Below are 16,319 nucleotides of genomic sequence, written 5' to 3'. Positions count from 1 at the left end.
GCCCGCGGATAGAGATTTGTCCAGGATCTCTGACCCATGAACAATATTGTTATCCCTCACCATCCTGTTGTTCCAGCCCCAATATTTTGTTAGCCTGCATCCCCACTGAAAGCAAATATTCACTGTGATTGATTTATGTAGCACCTTCTTTAGTATCCCTGTGGATAAGGCCAGTCAATATCTGCCTCCACTTGGGAAAGAATGCAGTATGCCTGGACAGTAATGCCTCAGGGTTTTACCTAAAGTATTTCCTACTTATCCCAAACCTTAAAAGCGAGTTTGGATGATATAAAGTTACCTGGAGGCTCTACTTTATTACAACACGTAGATGACTTAGTTCTCTGCTCCCTTTCTGAGGCCTCTTCACAGCAAGACGGCATCCACCTGTTAAAACTTTTAGCCTTAGTGGGATGCAAAGTCTCCAAGGAGAAATTGCAATTTTCTTGCACTCAGGTTTGATATTTGGGGTACCTGATTTCACAACAAGGGCTACCTTTAGATCCAAATAAGCTCCATGGCATCTTGAACTTCCTCAAACCCAAAACTAAGCACCAATCGCAAAGTTTTCTTGAGCTGGCTGGTTGCTGTCAAAATTGGATTCTAAAATCCCTTATGGCCCAACCCCTTTATATTTTCTTTTATTTTATCCCTATATATTTTATTAAAAAAACAATAAACCTGACCCTGTTATTGGGGAAGATCAAGATAACTTAGCTTTTAAAGCCCTAAAGGAAAGTTTGGTAAATCCCCCTGCTCTTGGACATCCCAATTATCAACTTCTCTTTTTCCTTTTTGTATTTGAAAAGGAAGGGAACACCCTTGGGGTACTCACCCAAAACATGGGCCCCACCATTGACCCATAGGGTATTATAGCCAACAGCTAGAGCCTATGGCACAAGGACACCCCCCCGTGCCTCATAGCCATTCCTACCAACACCCTTTTAGTCAAGACCACTGAAGAGATAGTCATGGGATCCTCTCTCAAAAATCTTTGTACCCCATGGAGTTGAAGCCCTTCTGAATGCCCATCACACTCAACACCATTCAGCCAGTTGTCTCACCTCCTATGAAATCCTCTTGCTAACCATGCCTCATATAATTCTTGCTGTAATAATTTTAACCCTGCCACCCTTCTTCTCTCCTCTACAGATGATACTCCTCATGACTATTTTAAACTGACAGATCTTCTCCTGACCCCTTGTGATGACTTACAGGAAACTCCTTTGGATAACACTGATTTTTCATGGTTTACCAATGGTTCTTATTTAAGAGATGAAAATGGTAAACATTATGCTGGGTATGCTCTTGCAACTCCTTTTGAAATCATTTAGGTGGTACCTTTGCCGTTGGCTATCTTGGCCCAGTGGGCTGAATTGTATGCTTTTGCTCAGGCCTGCATTTTTAACCAAGGACAAAACTGCAAATATCTATGTTAATAGTAGGTAAGCCTTTGGACTAACTCATAACTTTGGGGTGCTATGGAAACAGTGAGGCCTCCTCACTTCCAACAGGGACAAAATTTTAAATGGTCTTTATATTCAGGAATTATTAGGTGCCATACTCTTACCAGCTGCTTTAGCCATTATCAAGATCCCTGGGTATCCCAAACTTGATTTCCTGGAGGCTAAGGGAAACCACCTTGCTAATATTTCCACAAAGAAACTTTATATACCCCAATAGGGAAGGGAAGAATTTCTCCTTGCCCTGCAACAGCCCAGCCAATGAGAATTCAATAAAAACAGCCCCTCCCAGCTTTCTCCTCTCCCCTATAAAAGCAAGCCCCTCCCCTCTGTTCTCCAGACTCACTTATTGTTCACCATAATTTGCTTGTCCCAAATTGTAATTCCTCTGCTATTCCTAAATAAACTCATTTTGCTGGGGGGAAAAAAATAGCTCCTTTGGTTTTTAAGATCAACAATTGACAAAAATGGCACATACTTAAGATGTACAACTCAATGTTTTGATATATGTAAATGATCATAGGGGGAGACTGCATTAAGGTAGGATCTCTGTTATTTCCTACAACTACATGTGAATCTACAATTGTCTAAATTAAATTTTCGATTAAAAAAACACCTGTCTATGTATATACTCAGAGATTCCCACTACATTCCTGCCCTGTTACCAGGAAGGGAGCTGAGACACATACTAGAGACATAATGTATCTTGGGCATCGAAATTCTACAAGGTCTTTCATAAGGTAATCACATCTTTCTGAAGTAAACACATCCAAATTAAGTTCATCTTCTACCTCTATAATATTAATAAGGTAACTATTACCAGAAGATTGTTCCATCTAAAGCCCACATCCCAGGGCGCCTGGGTGGCTCAGTTGGTTAAGCAACTGCCTCCGGCTCAGGTCACGATCCTGGAGTCCCGGGATCGAGTCCCGCATCGGGCTCCCTGTTCGGCAGGGAGTCTGCTTCTGCCTCTGACCCTCCCCGCTCTCATGTGCTCTCTCTCATTCTCTCTCTCTCAAATAAATAAATAAAATCTTTAAAAAAAAAAAAAAAATAAAGCCCACATCCCAGTGGTTGAGAGCAGGTTCCTTGAAGTTAGCGCAGCTTGAGTAAGATTATGCACCTCACCAATTATGAGTTCTGTGGGCTCATGCAAGGTCCTTACCCTGACCTTCCTCTGAACTGCAGGCCTATTGGCCACACGAGCACTGCATTCCCTCAGCACCTGGTGCTTAGCTCTAGCACAGAACTCAGGATCCTGTTTCTATTCCCTCTTCTCTTTCTTCCTATCTCTCCCACTAGGTTTATGCTTTACTTATTATCATATCCCCAGCATCAGCATCAAGTGGAATATAGTAACAATGCATTAAAAATTGTTGAATTAAGACAACTCAATGATTTCACAATGTTTCTCAATCATTTCTGCAACTCAAATCATTGGAGGATATGGTTAAAAAAAACAACTGATTCATTTTTACTATCTGATAACATGACTCCCTAAAATTGACAGAAACCTATGAAGCTGCTTTAGACCATGCATAGACATGAAAAAGGTTGGAATGAAATGGAACACATTATTTAATATATCAACTCAGTATGTATTTGTTTACTTATTATGCTATGTATAGCTGCTGGATGTTTTTTTAAATCTTAGATCTTAAAATTTTTGAAACTAAAAAAATGTTCACATCATGATACAAATCTCAGTCCACAAATCAGATGTTCAAAGGCCCTGAGTTGGGGATTTGCCCAGATCATCCAAGAAACAACAAGGAGGACTTTGTAACTAAATGAGAAGAAAGGAGGAATGAGGTAGCAGTTGAGGTCAGAGAGATCATGGGGCCACAGGACCTGGCACTAGGACCCTTTAGATCATTGTAAGGATTTTGACTTTCCCATTAGGTAAGATAGAGGGTGTCGAAAAGCAGAATAATGATGTTTTAACAGAATCACAGGGGCCATTATGATGAGTAGACTGAAGAGGAGTAAGGACAAAAGCAGGGAGACCAATTAAGAGGCTGCTGTATTAGAAATAATAAAGACATGACTTAAGGTAGTAAGGGTGGAGTTGGTGAGAAGTTGGAAAAATTCTAAAGGTCAAGCAAGTAGGATTTGCTGGTAGATCCAGTGTGGATTTCCTGGCTACTTGTGTATCCTTTGAGAACTTGGTCATCAACCCATCAGTTCCTTCACTCCCGCCTAATAACCCCGTCAGGTCCAACGGTCCTTCTAATACTTTTGTGTCACATTTCAGAACTCCTCCTGCATGGGTGACACTGCCTGAGGAAGTTGTTCAGAATCCCTAAGAATCGATATTTATTTCCCAACAGGAAAATTACTAAGAGGAAACACCAGAGTTAAAGGGGTGGGGGTGCGGGAGGCTCTGGCTAAACCAACCTAATGGGATTCTTGCTGAGGTGATCAGATATGAGGGTGGGGGATTCTAGCTAACCTGACTTAGCAGGATTGTTGCTAAAATTGGACAATGCAGAGACAGACACAGAGGTCCAAACGTTGAGTCCTGCTTAAAAAATTCAGGGGAGCCTGAGTAGAGTTTGGCCAAGGACAGAAACTTTCTCACTGCTAGACAATTTTAGGCCCTGACAAAAATGGGTGTTCCTAAGTATGTGGGCCTAATTATGTCCTAATTACTCCCTCAGAAACAACCTCACCATCAGCAGACGTTTTCCATAGCCACATCCAACTAGAATCCCTCTGATAATTCTCACACCAGGTTTGGGATTAAGGAATTGGTAAATAGGATGGGACGCTGTGAATCAGCATGGGAGAGACAAGAAAATACTATTCCCTGAGTCTTCCCTTTTCCATGTAAAGACAGAAGAGGAGCCACTGAAATCACCGGCCTTCAGAGGGGTGTGTGACACAACTTCCTGAAGCTGGATAGTTCCCAAGGTTCACGTGAACATAACCTCAGATGGAGTCCTGGAAAGAAGGCTGGAGACTTCAGGTAAGAAGTATAACTCTACACGAGTGTGTGTAGTGTCTGGATGTCCATGTATAAGAGTGACAAATAAGAGTGAGAAAAACTGAAATCTAGATAGAATCATTAATATTCACAAATACATTTTGACTAAAAATGTGATGTGTACACAAGGTGCTGTATTCCAAGGTTCACCTTCAGTAAGAGCACAGATAAGGAATATTGACCGAAAAAGGCATTGTGAAATGAGAGACAGAGAAATAAGTTCAATTTGGAATTAGAGAAAAGGCATTTTTGTTTTCTGGGACCCCCTAAATTGCACAGAGAGATTTTTTGCAGGCCCTGTTTCCCCTACATGGATGTCCTCAGCCTGAAATCTGTAGAGGTATGTCTTTTGTTAAATTTAAAAGTAGAAGGAAAAATAAAATATTTTAAACCTTCAGAAAAGTTGAAAGAATTACACAATAAACACACACCGTTCCTCAGGTTTATCAAAAAATAAAAATTTTCAAGCAATGATTTTCTCTCCATGCCTTCATGTTTGCATCCTTTCTTTCCAGCCAATCTTCCCACCTACAAGCAACTTTTTCTTAAAGATTTTATTTAATTGAGAGAGAAAGGTAGCACATGCACTCAAGCGGGGAGGGAACAGAAGGAGAGGGAGAGAGAGAATCTCAAGCAGATTCCATGCTGAGCATGGGGCCCAACTGTGGGGCTCGATCCCAGGACCCAGAGATCATGACCTGAGCTGAAGGCAGATGCTTAACCCACTGAGCCACCCAGGTGCCCCTACAAGCAACTTTTATATATTCCAGTTGTCCCCTAAAGGCAGAGCTCCCTTTTTCTCCATTCCTGTGTGTCCCAAACATAAATGTCACCCTCTCCATGCAGATTTCTCATAGCTTCTAGTGAAAAATCATCCTTTTCTTACATGCAGCTCATCTATCTTCATCACTCCCATATTACTATTTGATTTCGATTCTTTTCCCACTGGTTGTATTTCTTTCTCTCAAATAACCTAGAAATCTGCCGATTTCCCATCAAGATTTGCTAAACAAGTGGATGGATTAAAAATAGGAAAACAATGGAGGCGCCTGGGTGGCTCAGTCAGTTGAGCATCTGATTCTGATTTCAGCTCAGGTCATGATCTCAGGGTCGTAGGATCGAGCCCTGTGTCAGGCTCCATGCTCAGTGGAGAGTCGTATTGAGATCCTCTCCCTCTGCCCCTCCCCCCACTCAGGCGCACTCTCTCTCTCTCAGATAAATAAATAAATCTTTTTTTTTTTAAATAAAAATAGGAGAAAGATGGAGAAGCTGAAAGATGTTGTCTGAATTTATGGGACATATTGCTAACAGGCCTGACTTGGGGTTTGAGGTACCTTCTCCCCTTTTGCGTAGATTACCTATTATTTACATGCGGGTCCCTGTGGAAGACTTTCATAACTAGGTTGGATCTCCTCAGTAACTATTGAGTTGGTGTTTTCTGATGATCATTTGCTCTCTCTTTAAACTAGTCAGGATTGATAGCTGAGCTATCATTTAGTTCAACACACCCCCATTTACCGATGATCCTCCAGTATTAAGGTTACCCAACATAGTACTAATCGTAACAGATAAGCAGCCTGTATGCTGACACTTCTGCATATGTTAGTTCACCTAATCCTCATAGCTTCCCTGTGAGATGAGTATTATAAGCCCCATTCCATGGATGCAGAAGTGAAGTCTCCCACTTGCCCAAATTAAAAAGCCAGGACTTGAGCCCAAAAGCTCTCACTGCAGAGACCATGCACTGGACTTTTCTGGTTTGCTAAGATGATGTCAGACAAGAAGCCAAATCAGGCAAGCTCTCTTCTTGCTACCATACACTGTCACCACGCTCTGGGTTATTCTTATTGCCACTGAAAGAAAAACATCTCCTATTTTCCTCAAAACAGTATGTTCTGATGAAGCTGTTTTAGAATACATGTTCTGGGAAATATGCAGTCCCTCCACGAGATTGTTGGACTGTGTGTCTGTGAAAGCAACTGACCCAGAGTTTTTCTTTAAGGAAACACACACATAATCACATTTATTATGGATTATAGATTAGACAATGCTCTAAGTATTGATGGTTTTGCAGAGATTAGTTCATTTAATCCTCACAAAAATCATATGAGGGAGATGCTATTGTTTCCAAATACTGATGCAGAGACTCAGGCCAAAGGGGTGAAGTAACTTGCCCACGTTCACACTAAGTGCCCGGCTGGGATTTGAACAGGCAGGTCGTGCCAGAGTCCCCCAGGTATCCTTTGTATGCTGCGATACCTCTTAGTAGCTTTTTCATATTAAATAGACTTTGGACAAAATTACACACAGGTGAAATAAAGCTTGATGGGAACCTGAGCTAAGTGAAAAGAAATATCTTCCCTGGAACTGAAAAACATACCCAAAAAAGTAAGTTCACCTTTCTTTTGTTTCTAATTATGGTAAGAAAAAGGAGATTAACTGCAAAGAAAGAAATTAAGGCCCATTTCAAGGATTTGTGAAAGAAAAAGAAAGGAATTCAAAAGCAGTAAGATTATACAGGAAGTATACATTTCATCTTGTAAGAAACAGCCAAGCTGTTTTCACACGTGGCCATGCCATTTTCTGTTTCCACCAGAGTTCCAATCCCGTTCCATTTTCGCCTATTCTTGATACATCTGTCTTTTTTATGTTAGCTATTCTAATAGGTATGTGCAGTGGTTTTAATTTACATTTCCCCAGTGATAAATGATGCTGAGCATCTTCTCACATTTTTATTTGCTATCCCTATCTCTTCTTGTTGAAGTGTCTGTTCAAACCATTTATCCCTTTGTGTTTCATTTGGGCTGTTTGTTTTCTTATTATTGAATTTTAAGAGTTACAGCCACTCTACTCCTGGGTACTTATCCAAGACAAGTGAAAACATATGTCCACACAAAGACTTGTAAATGAATATTTATAGCAGCTTTAATGTGTAATAGCCAAAAACCTAAAAGTAATCCAAATGTTCATCAACAAGTGAATGGATAAACAAACTGTGGTCTATCCATCAATTAAAAGGAAGAAAATATTGGTGCACACAAACACAAGGATAAATTTTATAAGTGAAAAAAAACAAAAAGGAAGTCTATATTATAAGATTCAATGTATGGAAAATTCTAGAAAATACGAACTAATGTATAGTAACAGAAAGCAGATCAGTGGTTGCCTGAAGAAAGAAGGGCAAAGGAGACATATAACAAAGGGTCACAAGAACACTTTTGGGTTGACAGATATGGTAACAATCTTAAATATAGTGATGTCATGGGTATATGGTTATATCCAAACATCAAAGTACGCACTTCAAATACGTGAGTCTATTGTATGTCGATGATAGCTCTATAAAAAATAATAATAATTTTTAAGAAACAAACTAGAACAATGAACAGAAGAGAAGATCTGAATTACACTTTCATTTCCACAGCTGAGGAGCTATTCAATGGGGGTTTTGGTACTTAAAGTAGTGTAAATAAAGGTAGAAATAAAGAAGTCTTGTGAAGCGAGAATAGACCAATAGAGAAGACCTTCATGGCTTTAAAATTTTCTCATTTTTCATAGAATTAAATTTGCAATTTAAAAAAGGGAAGAGTGTTTCTGTGGAGTTCAGTCCAAAGGGAACCATTTTGCAGATACAGGTTCTTAGACCATTTAAATGGAGCATGCAATCTGGAAAAGAAACCAGCCAGACACATTGCCTTACCCATACATCAAACTGACCCCATTTTTATATCCCTCGTGCCCAAATAGTCCCTTTCTGAATATTTAACATCCACCTGTTTATCTTGAATGCTTAGAACTTCTATTCATAGAACATTATTTTTATGCCACATCTAAAATATTTATAATTTACAGAAGAATAATTAGATGCATGCTTGTGTTAATCAGATGTCATTTTCTACACATTAGCAATAACCTCAGAACAGCTTTTTATGTGGTAATAGCAGCTCACTAGTTCTCAGACCTAATACCTGACTCTGTCTGATATATTAAGGGACAGTGAACACTTTCTGAAATAATATTTTTCATTTTTCCCAAGCTACACAAAGAAGAGGAAACATGATTCAATGGAGTTGGGAAATAGCACAAGGGTAAAAGAATTTATATTTCTGGGACTTACTCAGTCCCAAGACCTGAGCTTGGTCTTATTTCTTTCTTTGTGTTTGGTGTACATGATAACTCTTCTGGGAAACCTCCTTATCATGGTCACTGTGACCTGTGAGTCCCGCCTTCACACCCCCATGTACTTCCTGCTCCGCAATCTAGCTGTGCTTGACATCTGCTTCTCCTCCATCACTGCTCCCAAGGTTCTCGTGGACCTTCTGTCAAAGATAAAGACCATCTCCTTCAACGGTTGCATCACTCAGATGTTCTTCTTCCACCTTCTCGGTGGGGCAGACATTTTTTCTCTCTCTGTCATGGCCTTTGATCGCTACATGGCCATCTCTAAGCCCCTGCACTACATGACCATCATGAGTAGGGGGCGATGCACTGCCCTCATTGTGGCCTCCTGGGTGGGGGGCTTTGTCCACTCCATCGTGCAGATTTCCCTGTTGCTGCCCCTCCCCTTCTGTGGACCCAATGTTCTTGACACTTTCTACTGCGATGTCCCACAGGTCCTCAAACTCGCCTGTACAGACACCTTTGCACTTGAGCTCCTGATGATTTCCAACAATGGCTTAGTCAGTACCCTGTGGTTTATTTTCCTGCTTGTGTCCTACACAGTCATCTTAATGATGCTGAGGTCTCACCCTGGGGAGGGCAGGAGGAAAGCCATCTCCACCTGCACCTCACACATCACTGTGGTGACTCTGCACTTTGTGCCCTGCATCTGTGTCTATGCCCGGCCCTTCACTGCCCTCCCCACAGATAAAGCCATTTCTGTCACCTTCACTGTCATATCCCCACTGTTGAACCCTTTGATCTACACCCTGAGGAACCAGGAGATGAAGTCAGCCATGAGGAGACTGAGGAGAAGACTCATGCCTTTTGTGATGGAATAGTGTAAGAATCTCCAACCTCTTCATCACCAAGGACTCCTTCCATTATTTTTTCTATAGAGTCATATTTATATACTTGAATATATTGTCAATAAACCAACTATACTTACTAGATAACAATTTATTTTCCTATTTAAGTTAATAGGTTACTAATAACTCAAGCTTCTGGTGAGCATGAAGTAACTAGTATTATAGGATTGCACTGATTGATGTATTTCTATTTGAGGAGAACTATATGGCAGGTAAAGAGATTGATCGAATCCTTTTTCAAGAGGTAAGTTAATAGAAGCCTAGATATGAGTGATTTGCTCAAGATTTTATATCAAGTAAATTGCAGAGATAAGTCTTCAGACACCTAATCTATTGTTCTTCCTCCATATGAATGTAATGTGCTACATTACCAGAACTGTCTATACCAAACTACAATCCTGTTCTAGAAAAGATCTTACAATCAGTGCTTCTGTAGTACACATAATGGGTACATATGGCCTATCACAGATTAAGAAATTTTCTCAGCCCAGTTAAACTCCATATGGGCTCATGACCTTTTGAGAACCTCAACAGTACATAATGGTTGTCCTCCCCGATTCCTATCAGTAATGAAGAATCTTAGGAAGATTTTCCCATATGTCCTAAAAGGATTTATCTCATGTAGAACCAGACGTGCCAGATTCACATTCTCAAGATAAATTTAGACAAAGGCAGAACCTCAGGGATCCTAAATGAAGAGCAACCCATTTTTATTATTTGAAGAACCGATTTTCCAGTCTCAGATTAGCTTCACCATTGAGGATTTACATTATTCCCACCAGAGAGGAAGAGAGGAGGTGTTAAAGAAGGTAAAATTCTAATCAGTCTGTTTTTCAATCTGTTGGTATTTGGGAAGAGGTGGTACAGGCTAGTGTTTTATCTGAGAAAGCCTCGTGAAGAAGTAAAGTAAAAAGTAAAGCATTGTGACCTGGATCCAAATCCCATCTCTGTTATCCATCAGCTGTGTGATCTTGAGCAAATTACTTTGTCTTTCCACAGGTTATAGTTCACTATACAAAGATACTTATACTATGCATCTCATGGAGTCATTGGTAAGGTTAAAAGGAGATGGTATGTGTGAAACATACAATGCCCAGCAGATAGTAAATGTTCAGTGCAAGGCAAATGTCATTCTCAATGTCACCCTTACTGCTCTGCCTAACACACATTCAATCCCCCATTAGCCTGTTACACTCTTCTCTTTTATGGCCCATACCTCATTATGAGGGGAAAAAAACCCTGATGGGATAAAAAGCAAAGGAATGTACATTGAATTCAAAGCATCTATCATCTTAAAACTTCTAGCTTCCTGTCATGACAATAGCTTTGCTTGCTATTTATACAACTTAAAGAGACACCCTGCAGCTGATAAGTTACAATGCAGGAGAGTCTCAGATCAAAAGAAGATAATGAGTCAAAGATAAACCCTAGCTTTGAGAGTGAGATAAGGGACCAGACCAAAAAGTCAGAGTCAGTAGGATAGAAAAGAGCCCAAGGAGAGTTAGCCAAAGGGGGTGAGTGTTGAGGACAGACTAGTTATAGCTGTCATAGGATCTGGGCTGGCCCCATAAGCATTCATTAACTAACTGGCTCAATTGTTTGCCATTTCCTGTCACTTTGATCAATCAATTCTAACTTTTTACAATATTAACCTACCTCCTCTAGCATGAAAATTCTAAGAATAATTCATACTTGTCAAGTCACCATTCATAGAGTCCTGCTACATTACTCAGGTAGCTTTGCTCTCAACAGTCTTTAGGCTTTTCTTTATGAAATTGCCTATAAAAGATGCATACCGGGAGCCATTTTATAGTCCATTTCATGCAAATGTGTCCTTTCCTTTCCTTCGTATCTCTGATCACTCATTCAAATCAGATTGTTATCGCTATGTCAGAATTGGATAGCACCAAAGATATATGGGGTCTGAATCATTGTATTGCAGAAGCATAATCACAAAGGGCAAGAACCCAGAAATCTCTGCCACACCATTGCTCCTGACACCTCTTCAAACCATTCAAAATGTACAACATAACCTGATCGATAATTCAGAGGAAAGGGAAGGCAATAGCATCTGATTACACGAACATACATCATTTATCTGGATGACATCAAATCACAACTTCGACTGCATTTTTTCCATTTAAATCGGTTTTTATTATTTTTTAAGTTCTGCTGCTGAGAACCATAGAAAATTTAACAAACTCTGGGCATACATATAGCTCTCAAATTACCCTTTCTTGCATTGTTCCCTGAATCAAACACATTAGTGATAAACATCTCTGGGTACCCACAAACCAAATAACATAAAATAATGCTGAAGTAATTAAACTGATGAGCTGTCACTGTGCTACCTCCCTAGGTTTTAAGTGAACTATGGATCTCGGACATGTGGTAGATTAAAGATCATGCATGAGGTGCGGGGGGTGCGCCTGGCTGTCTCAGTTGGCAGAGCATGTGACTCTTGATCTTGGCCTTGTGAGTTTGAGCCCCACGTTGGGTGTGGAGATTACTTAAAAATAAAATCGCTTTTAAAAAATAAAATAAAAAATAAAGTAATTGTAGAGGGACAATGTACATATTGTATTAAACAGAAACTGCACAGATAAATCTACACTGTCCAGTCTCTGAGAGCTGCCCTAACAGTAGCCACAGGGCTTTAATTTTTCCATTGGTACTCTTTTACTTAAGTTTCATTTCCCAGCTGATTGCAAGCAAATTGATTTTGGTCAGGAGGAAGACTGCACAGTCCTTGGTGTGACTGAACACAATGCTGTCTTCTTGAGCCAAAGAGGATAATGCACTGTCTCATATGCTTCTTCCAGAGAAAAGGGTATGTCCTGAATGTGCACTGGGACCTCTGCATTATGTGTGAGATGGGGGCAGAGAAGAGATGAGGGAGAGAGGGGGAAAGGGCTTGGTGACATTTTAATGACTCCCACAGGAACTCCACTGAATTGGCCACTTAGCTTTCTTGTTCGTAACCGACAATATTCCCTTTGCTCATTCCTATATTGGGCTTGTGGCTGAGGGACTAATCGAAGGGGCTGAGAGACTGTAAGGCAAAGATGAAGAGTCAGTAGGATGTGATTCCCTGAGGCTGCCTTTTCCCATCTGAAGGAAGAAAATAACAAAATCACTAACCTTGAGGTAGGCTTTCCATTAAACATTGAATTTCCCCAGAACCTACTTCTTCTAAGGTGCAGTTGGAGCATCATAAGAGGATCAATTTCCCACTTGGAGACTGAAGTCAGTTAGTGTTGGTATGCATGAACTTCTGAAACTGAAAAGCTGTCAGTGTTGATTTTTCAGAAATACTACAAGTCTATAGGATGTTCCTGTTGAAACCAAAATTCTAATGAAGCAAATAAAAGTGGTGTTTTTTCACTCTTAGGAAAAGGGGAAGTGGGGCTTACAGAATACAAGAAGAAGGTGAGTTGGCTTCAGGGATGTGATATATTCTACTTGGCGGGATGTTGAGGTTCAAAGTGTTGCAGGTAGTTGAGAAGGTGCTAATATCCCAGTTCTCAGGAGGGTGACTGCCGCAGAAAAACAGCACCAAGACAACAATTCCTGAATTCAGACTATGTTTCTTGGCTGGGAATGGAAGTTTGGGGGCTTTGAGTAAAGTGTTTTGATGGCTAGCTTATCTATGCCCTCATGTGCTAATGAATATGAATCATGCTCCTGAAACTTTTAGGGATTCAATTAAGAGTAGAGGTTTTTCAATATTGGGAAAAAGAAAACCGTGACATGATTTAACTCCATGTAGAGAATGGGGCAGCATTTGCCCAGTGGGAAGCTGGGGCACGAGGGTAACCCTCTGGCTGCAGGGTCTGTCCAACATGTTTGACAAGCTTGTTTCCTAAGGATGGTCTCCTTTGAGGTGACTCCTAAGAAATTCTTGTGCTCTGTATCTTGACCTTGCAAAGACACGTGAGATTGTATTTCTTTGTCCAACCCCCCACTCTGTATTATGCATGTGTTTCAATGCAATATGCATAATCTAATACTCTCAAAGTATCCTTCCCACTCTTTGTAAAAAGACAGCATCCATTGGAACCCACCAGATCCATTATTTCCAAGAGGAGTTTATATTTAAGATGATGCTACTCAGATCTCATTTCTGCACCTTGCACGGGAGCTCTGCATGCCATTGACGCAGGCTCTTGGTGAAGGTACCTCTGAAGACTGCAAAGTCTGCTCTTCCAAACTCTGCTTTTTTCCCTCCCAGTCACTCTGATATCCTCTCATAGGAGAGGGTGTGTAGTCTCCTAACACCCACATACTACTTTCACCTGATTTGGAAAGATTATTTTTTTCTTTGCAGCATTTTCTGGGAAGGGCTGATCACCACTGGGGAGAGGTATAGTTGCAGTAGTTAAGAGTGTCAGTCTGCAATAAGACGGATCTGAGTCTGAGACATGGTTCTACCAGCCGTGAGACATTGAGCAAGTTACTTAATCTTTCTGTGCCTCAGGGTCCTCATTTGCGAAATCAAGATAATATCTATTTCACGTAGGTACAATAGGTTTGGGAAGCGATAAAATGAAGCCGTTGGTATAGCACCTAAGAATCACTCTATAAATGTTCACTGAAAGCAAGCAAAAACTAGGGGCGCCTGGGTGGCTCAGTCGGTTAAGCATCTGCCTTTGGCTCAGGTCATGATCTCAGGATCCCGGGATTGAGTCCCACATCAGGCTCCCTGCTCAGCGGGAAGCCTGCTTCTCCCTCTGCCTCTGCCTCTCCCCCTGCTTGTACTCACTCTCTCTCTGTCAAATAAATAAATAAAATCTTTATTTAAAAAAGCAAGCAAAGGGGGGTGGGAGGATGGGTTAGCCTGGTGATGGGTATTGAGGAGGGCACGTTCTGCATGGAGCACTGGGTGTTATGCACAAACAATGAATCATGGAACACTACATCTAAAACTAATGATGTAATGTATGGGGATTAACATAACAATAAAAAAATTAAAAATAAAAAAAATAAAAATAAAAATAAAAAAGCAAGCAAAAAATAAGCAGAGTAGAGCTCCATTATTCTGCTCACATTTCCATAATGCTGACATCTTGAAAGTTGCATGGACCCCCACCACCCCCACCACCCTTCCCTGCCCACAGAGCCTGATAACCCAGATGACTACCTTTCCAATTGAGGGTTGGTTTTTTCTATGAATACCTATATTTACAACTGCATACAAAAATAAATGTATTGGTGTTTTTAAGCAGATATGTAATACAATATTCTGAATTTTTTTGAACATAGTCTTAGCTCAAATCCCTAAGCAAAAAATAAAAATATTACTAAAGGAGAGACTGCATTTTAAATTTACCCCGAAATGTTGGGAAGAGGGCTTTGAACCAATAGCAAGATGAGCCACTCTCAGACAAGCCCCCACAGATGGACCTGGCTTGTGTAAGGAAGAAGCTCTCACCTGAGGCTAGTGACACGGAGCAGCTGGCTGGCAGAATCAGCTTCCTCAGCTGCTTCCAAAACAGATATATAATCTCACCTCCTTCTTAGAAGGATCCTGCATATGAGGTAGGTCTTATTATCATCATGTTGCAGATAAATTATAATGGTGCAGGCTAAGAAATAACTCTAAGCCATGCCCTATGAATCTTATATATTTATCATGAGTTTGGTACTGTTAGTAAGTAACTTGCCAAAGGTCATACCAGCTAAGAAGTGGTAAAACCAAAATTGCATAAGTGTTCCAGATGATCCACCCATGTGTATCCCAAATGCACGTGTGGGACGATACTATTCATCTGGGCTCGTAGACAGGGTTTACAAACATTATGTGCCCAAATGGGACTGGTTTTTGTGTACATCCCCCATGATTTTGTAGCTCCTCACTTTTCTTTCCACTGATTGCACAAGCTACAACACTCTTACTGTTTTCACTGTAAACTTTGTAAAGAAAGGACAGATATTTGAGTTAGCTTTCTCTCAAAAAGATCATCTCAGGGGCACCTGGGTGACTCAGTTGATTAAGCATCTGACTCTTGATTTCAGCTCAGGTCATAATCTCAGAGTCATGAGATCGAGCCCCAAGTCGGGCTCCCCACTGGTCATGGAGCCTGCTTAAGATTCTCCCTCTTCCTCTCCCTCTGCCCCTCCCCCCATCACTGGCGTGTGCACTCTCTCTCTTTCAAAAAAAAATCACCTGACTGTCATCATAATGGTTAATTTTATATGTCAGCTTGACTGGCCACAGGGTGCCCAGATTAAACATTCTTTCTGGGTGTATCTGTGAGAGTGTTTCCTGATGAGGTTAGTTTTTGAATCAGTGGACTTGGTAGGGCAGATGAATTGCCCTTCCCATTTAAGGTGGATGTCCTCCAATCCTTTGGGGACCTGAATAGTTTGACAAAAGGTGGAGGAAGGAGAAATTCACCCCCTTTCTCCTGCCTCACTGCCTGAGTCAGAACATCTCATCTCATCATTTATACCAATGCGTCCCTGGTTTTCAGGCCATCAGACTAGGACTGAATCATACCAATAGCTTTCCTGGGTCTGCAGCTTACAGACAGCAGGTCGTGGGACTTCTCAGCCTCCATAATACTGTGAGCCAATTCCTCATAATAATTCTACTTTTATGTATATATGTAGGCACATATAGGTGCATTATATGTACATATTATATATTTTTTAATTTTTTAAAGATTTTATTTATTTTACAGAGAAGGAGAGAGAGAGCACAAGCAAGGGGAGCAAAAGGCAGAGGGGAGAGGGAGAAGCAGACTCCCTGCTGAGCAGGGAGCCTGGTGTGGGACTCGATTCCAGGACCCTAGGATCGTGACCTGAGCCAAAGGCAGACGCTTAACCGACTGTACATATTATATGTAT

The 16,319-nt window shown here is 40.8% G+C and overlaps 1 protein-coding gene and 1 long non-coding RNA gene across 3 annotated transcripts in view; one reads left to right on the top strand and one right to left on the bottom strand.

The window, feature by feature from the left end:
- The window catches only part of LOC118547236 (uncharacterized), a 149,648-nt gene that overhangs the window by 104,023 nt on the left and 29,306 nt on the right, over nt 1-16,319 (bottom strand). The window lies entirely within an intron of this gene.
- LOC118547231 (olfactory receptor 4D11) lies at nt 8,508-9,443 on the top strand. Its single transcript, XM_036110586.2, has one exon. The coding sequence runs from the start codon at nt 8,508-8,510 to the stop codon at nt 9,441-9,443; it is 936 nt and encodes a 311-aa protein (XP_035966479.1).

The sequence above is a fragment of the Halichoerus grypus genome, chromosome 11 (genome assembly GCF_964656455.1).
Source record: "Halichoerus grypus chromosome 11, mHalGry1.hap1.1, whole genome shotgun sequence".
Classification (NCBI taxonomy): Eukaryota; Metazoa; Chordata; class Mammalia; order Carnivora; family Phocidae; genus Halichoerus; species Halichoerus grypus.
The sequence above is the reverse complement of the archived record's forward strand: the minus strand, read 5'-3'. Positions and strand labels throughout refer to the sequence as shown.

What these genes read in the sequence shown, in the direction of transcription:
- LOC118547231 (XM_036110586.2), top strand. Translation starts at nt 8,508, where the DNA reads ATGGAGTTGGGAAATAGCACAAGGGTAAAAGAATTTATATTTCTGGGA.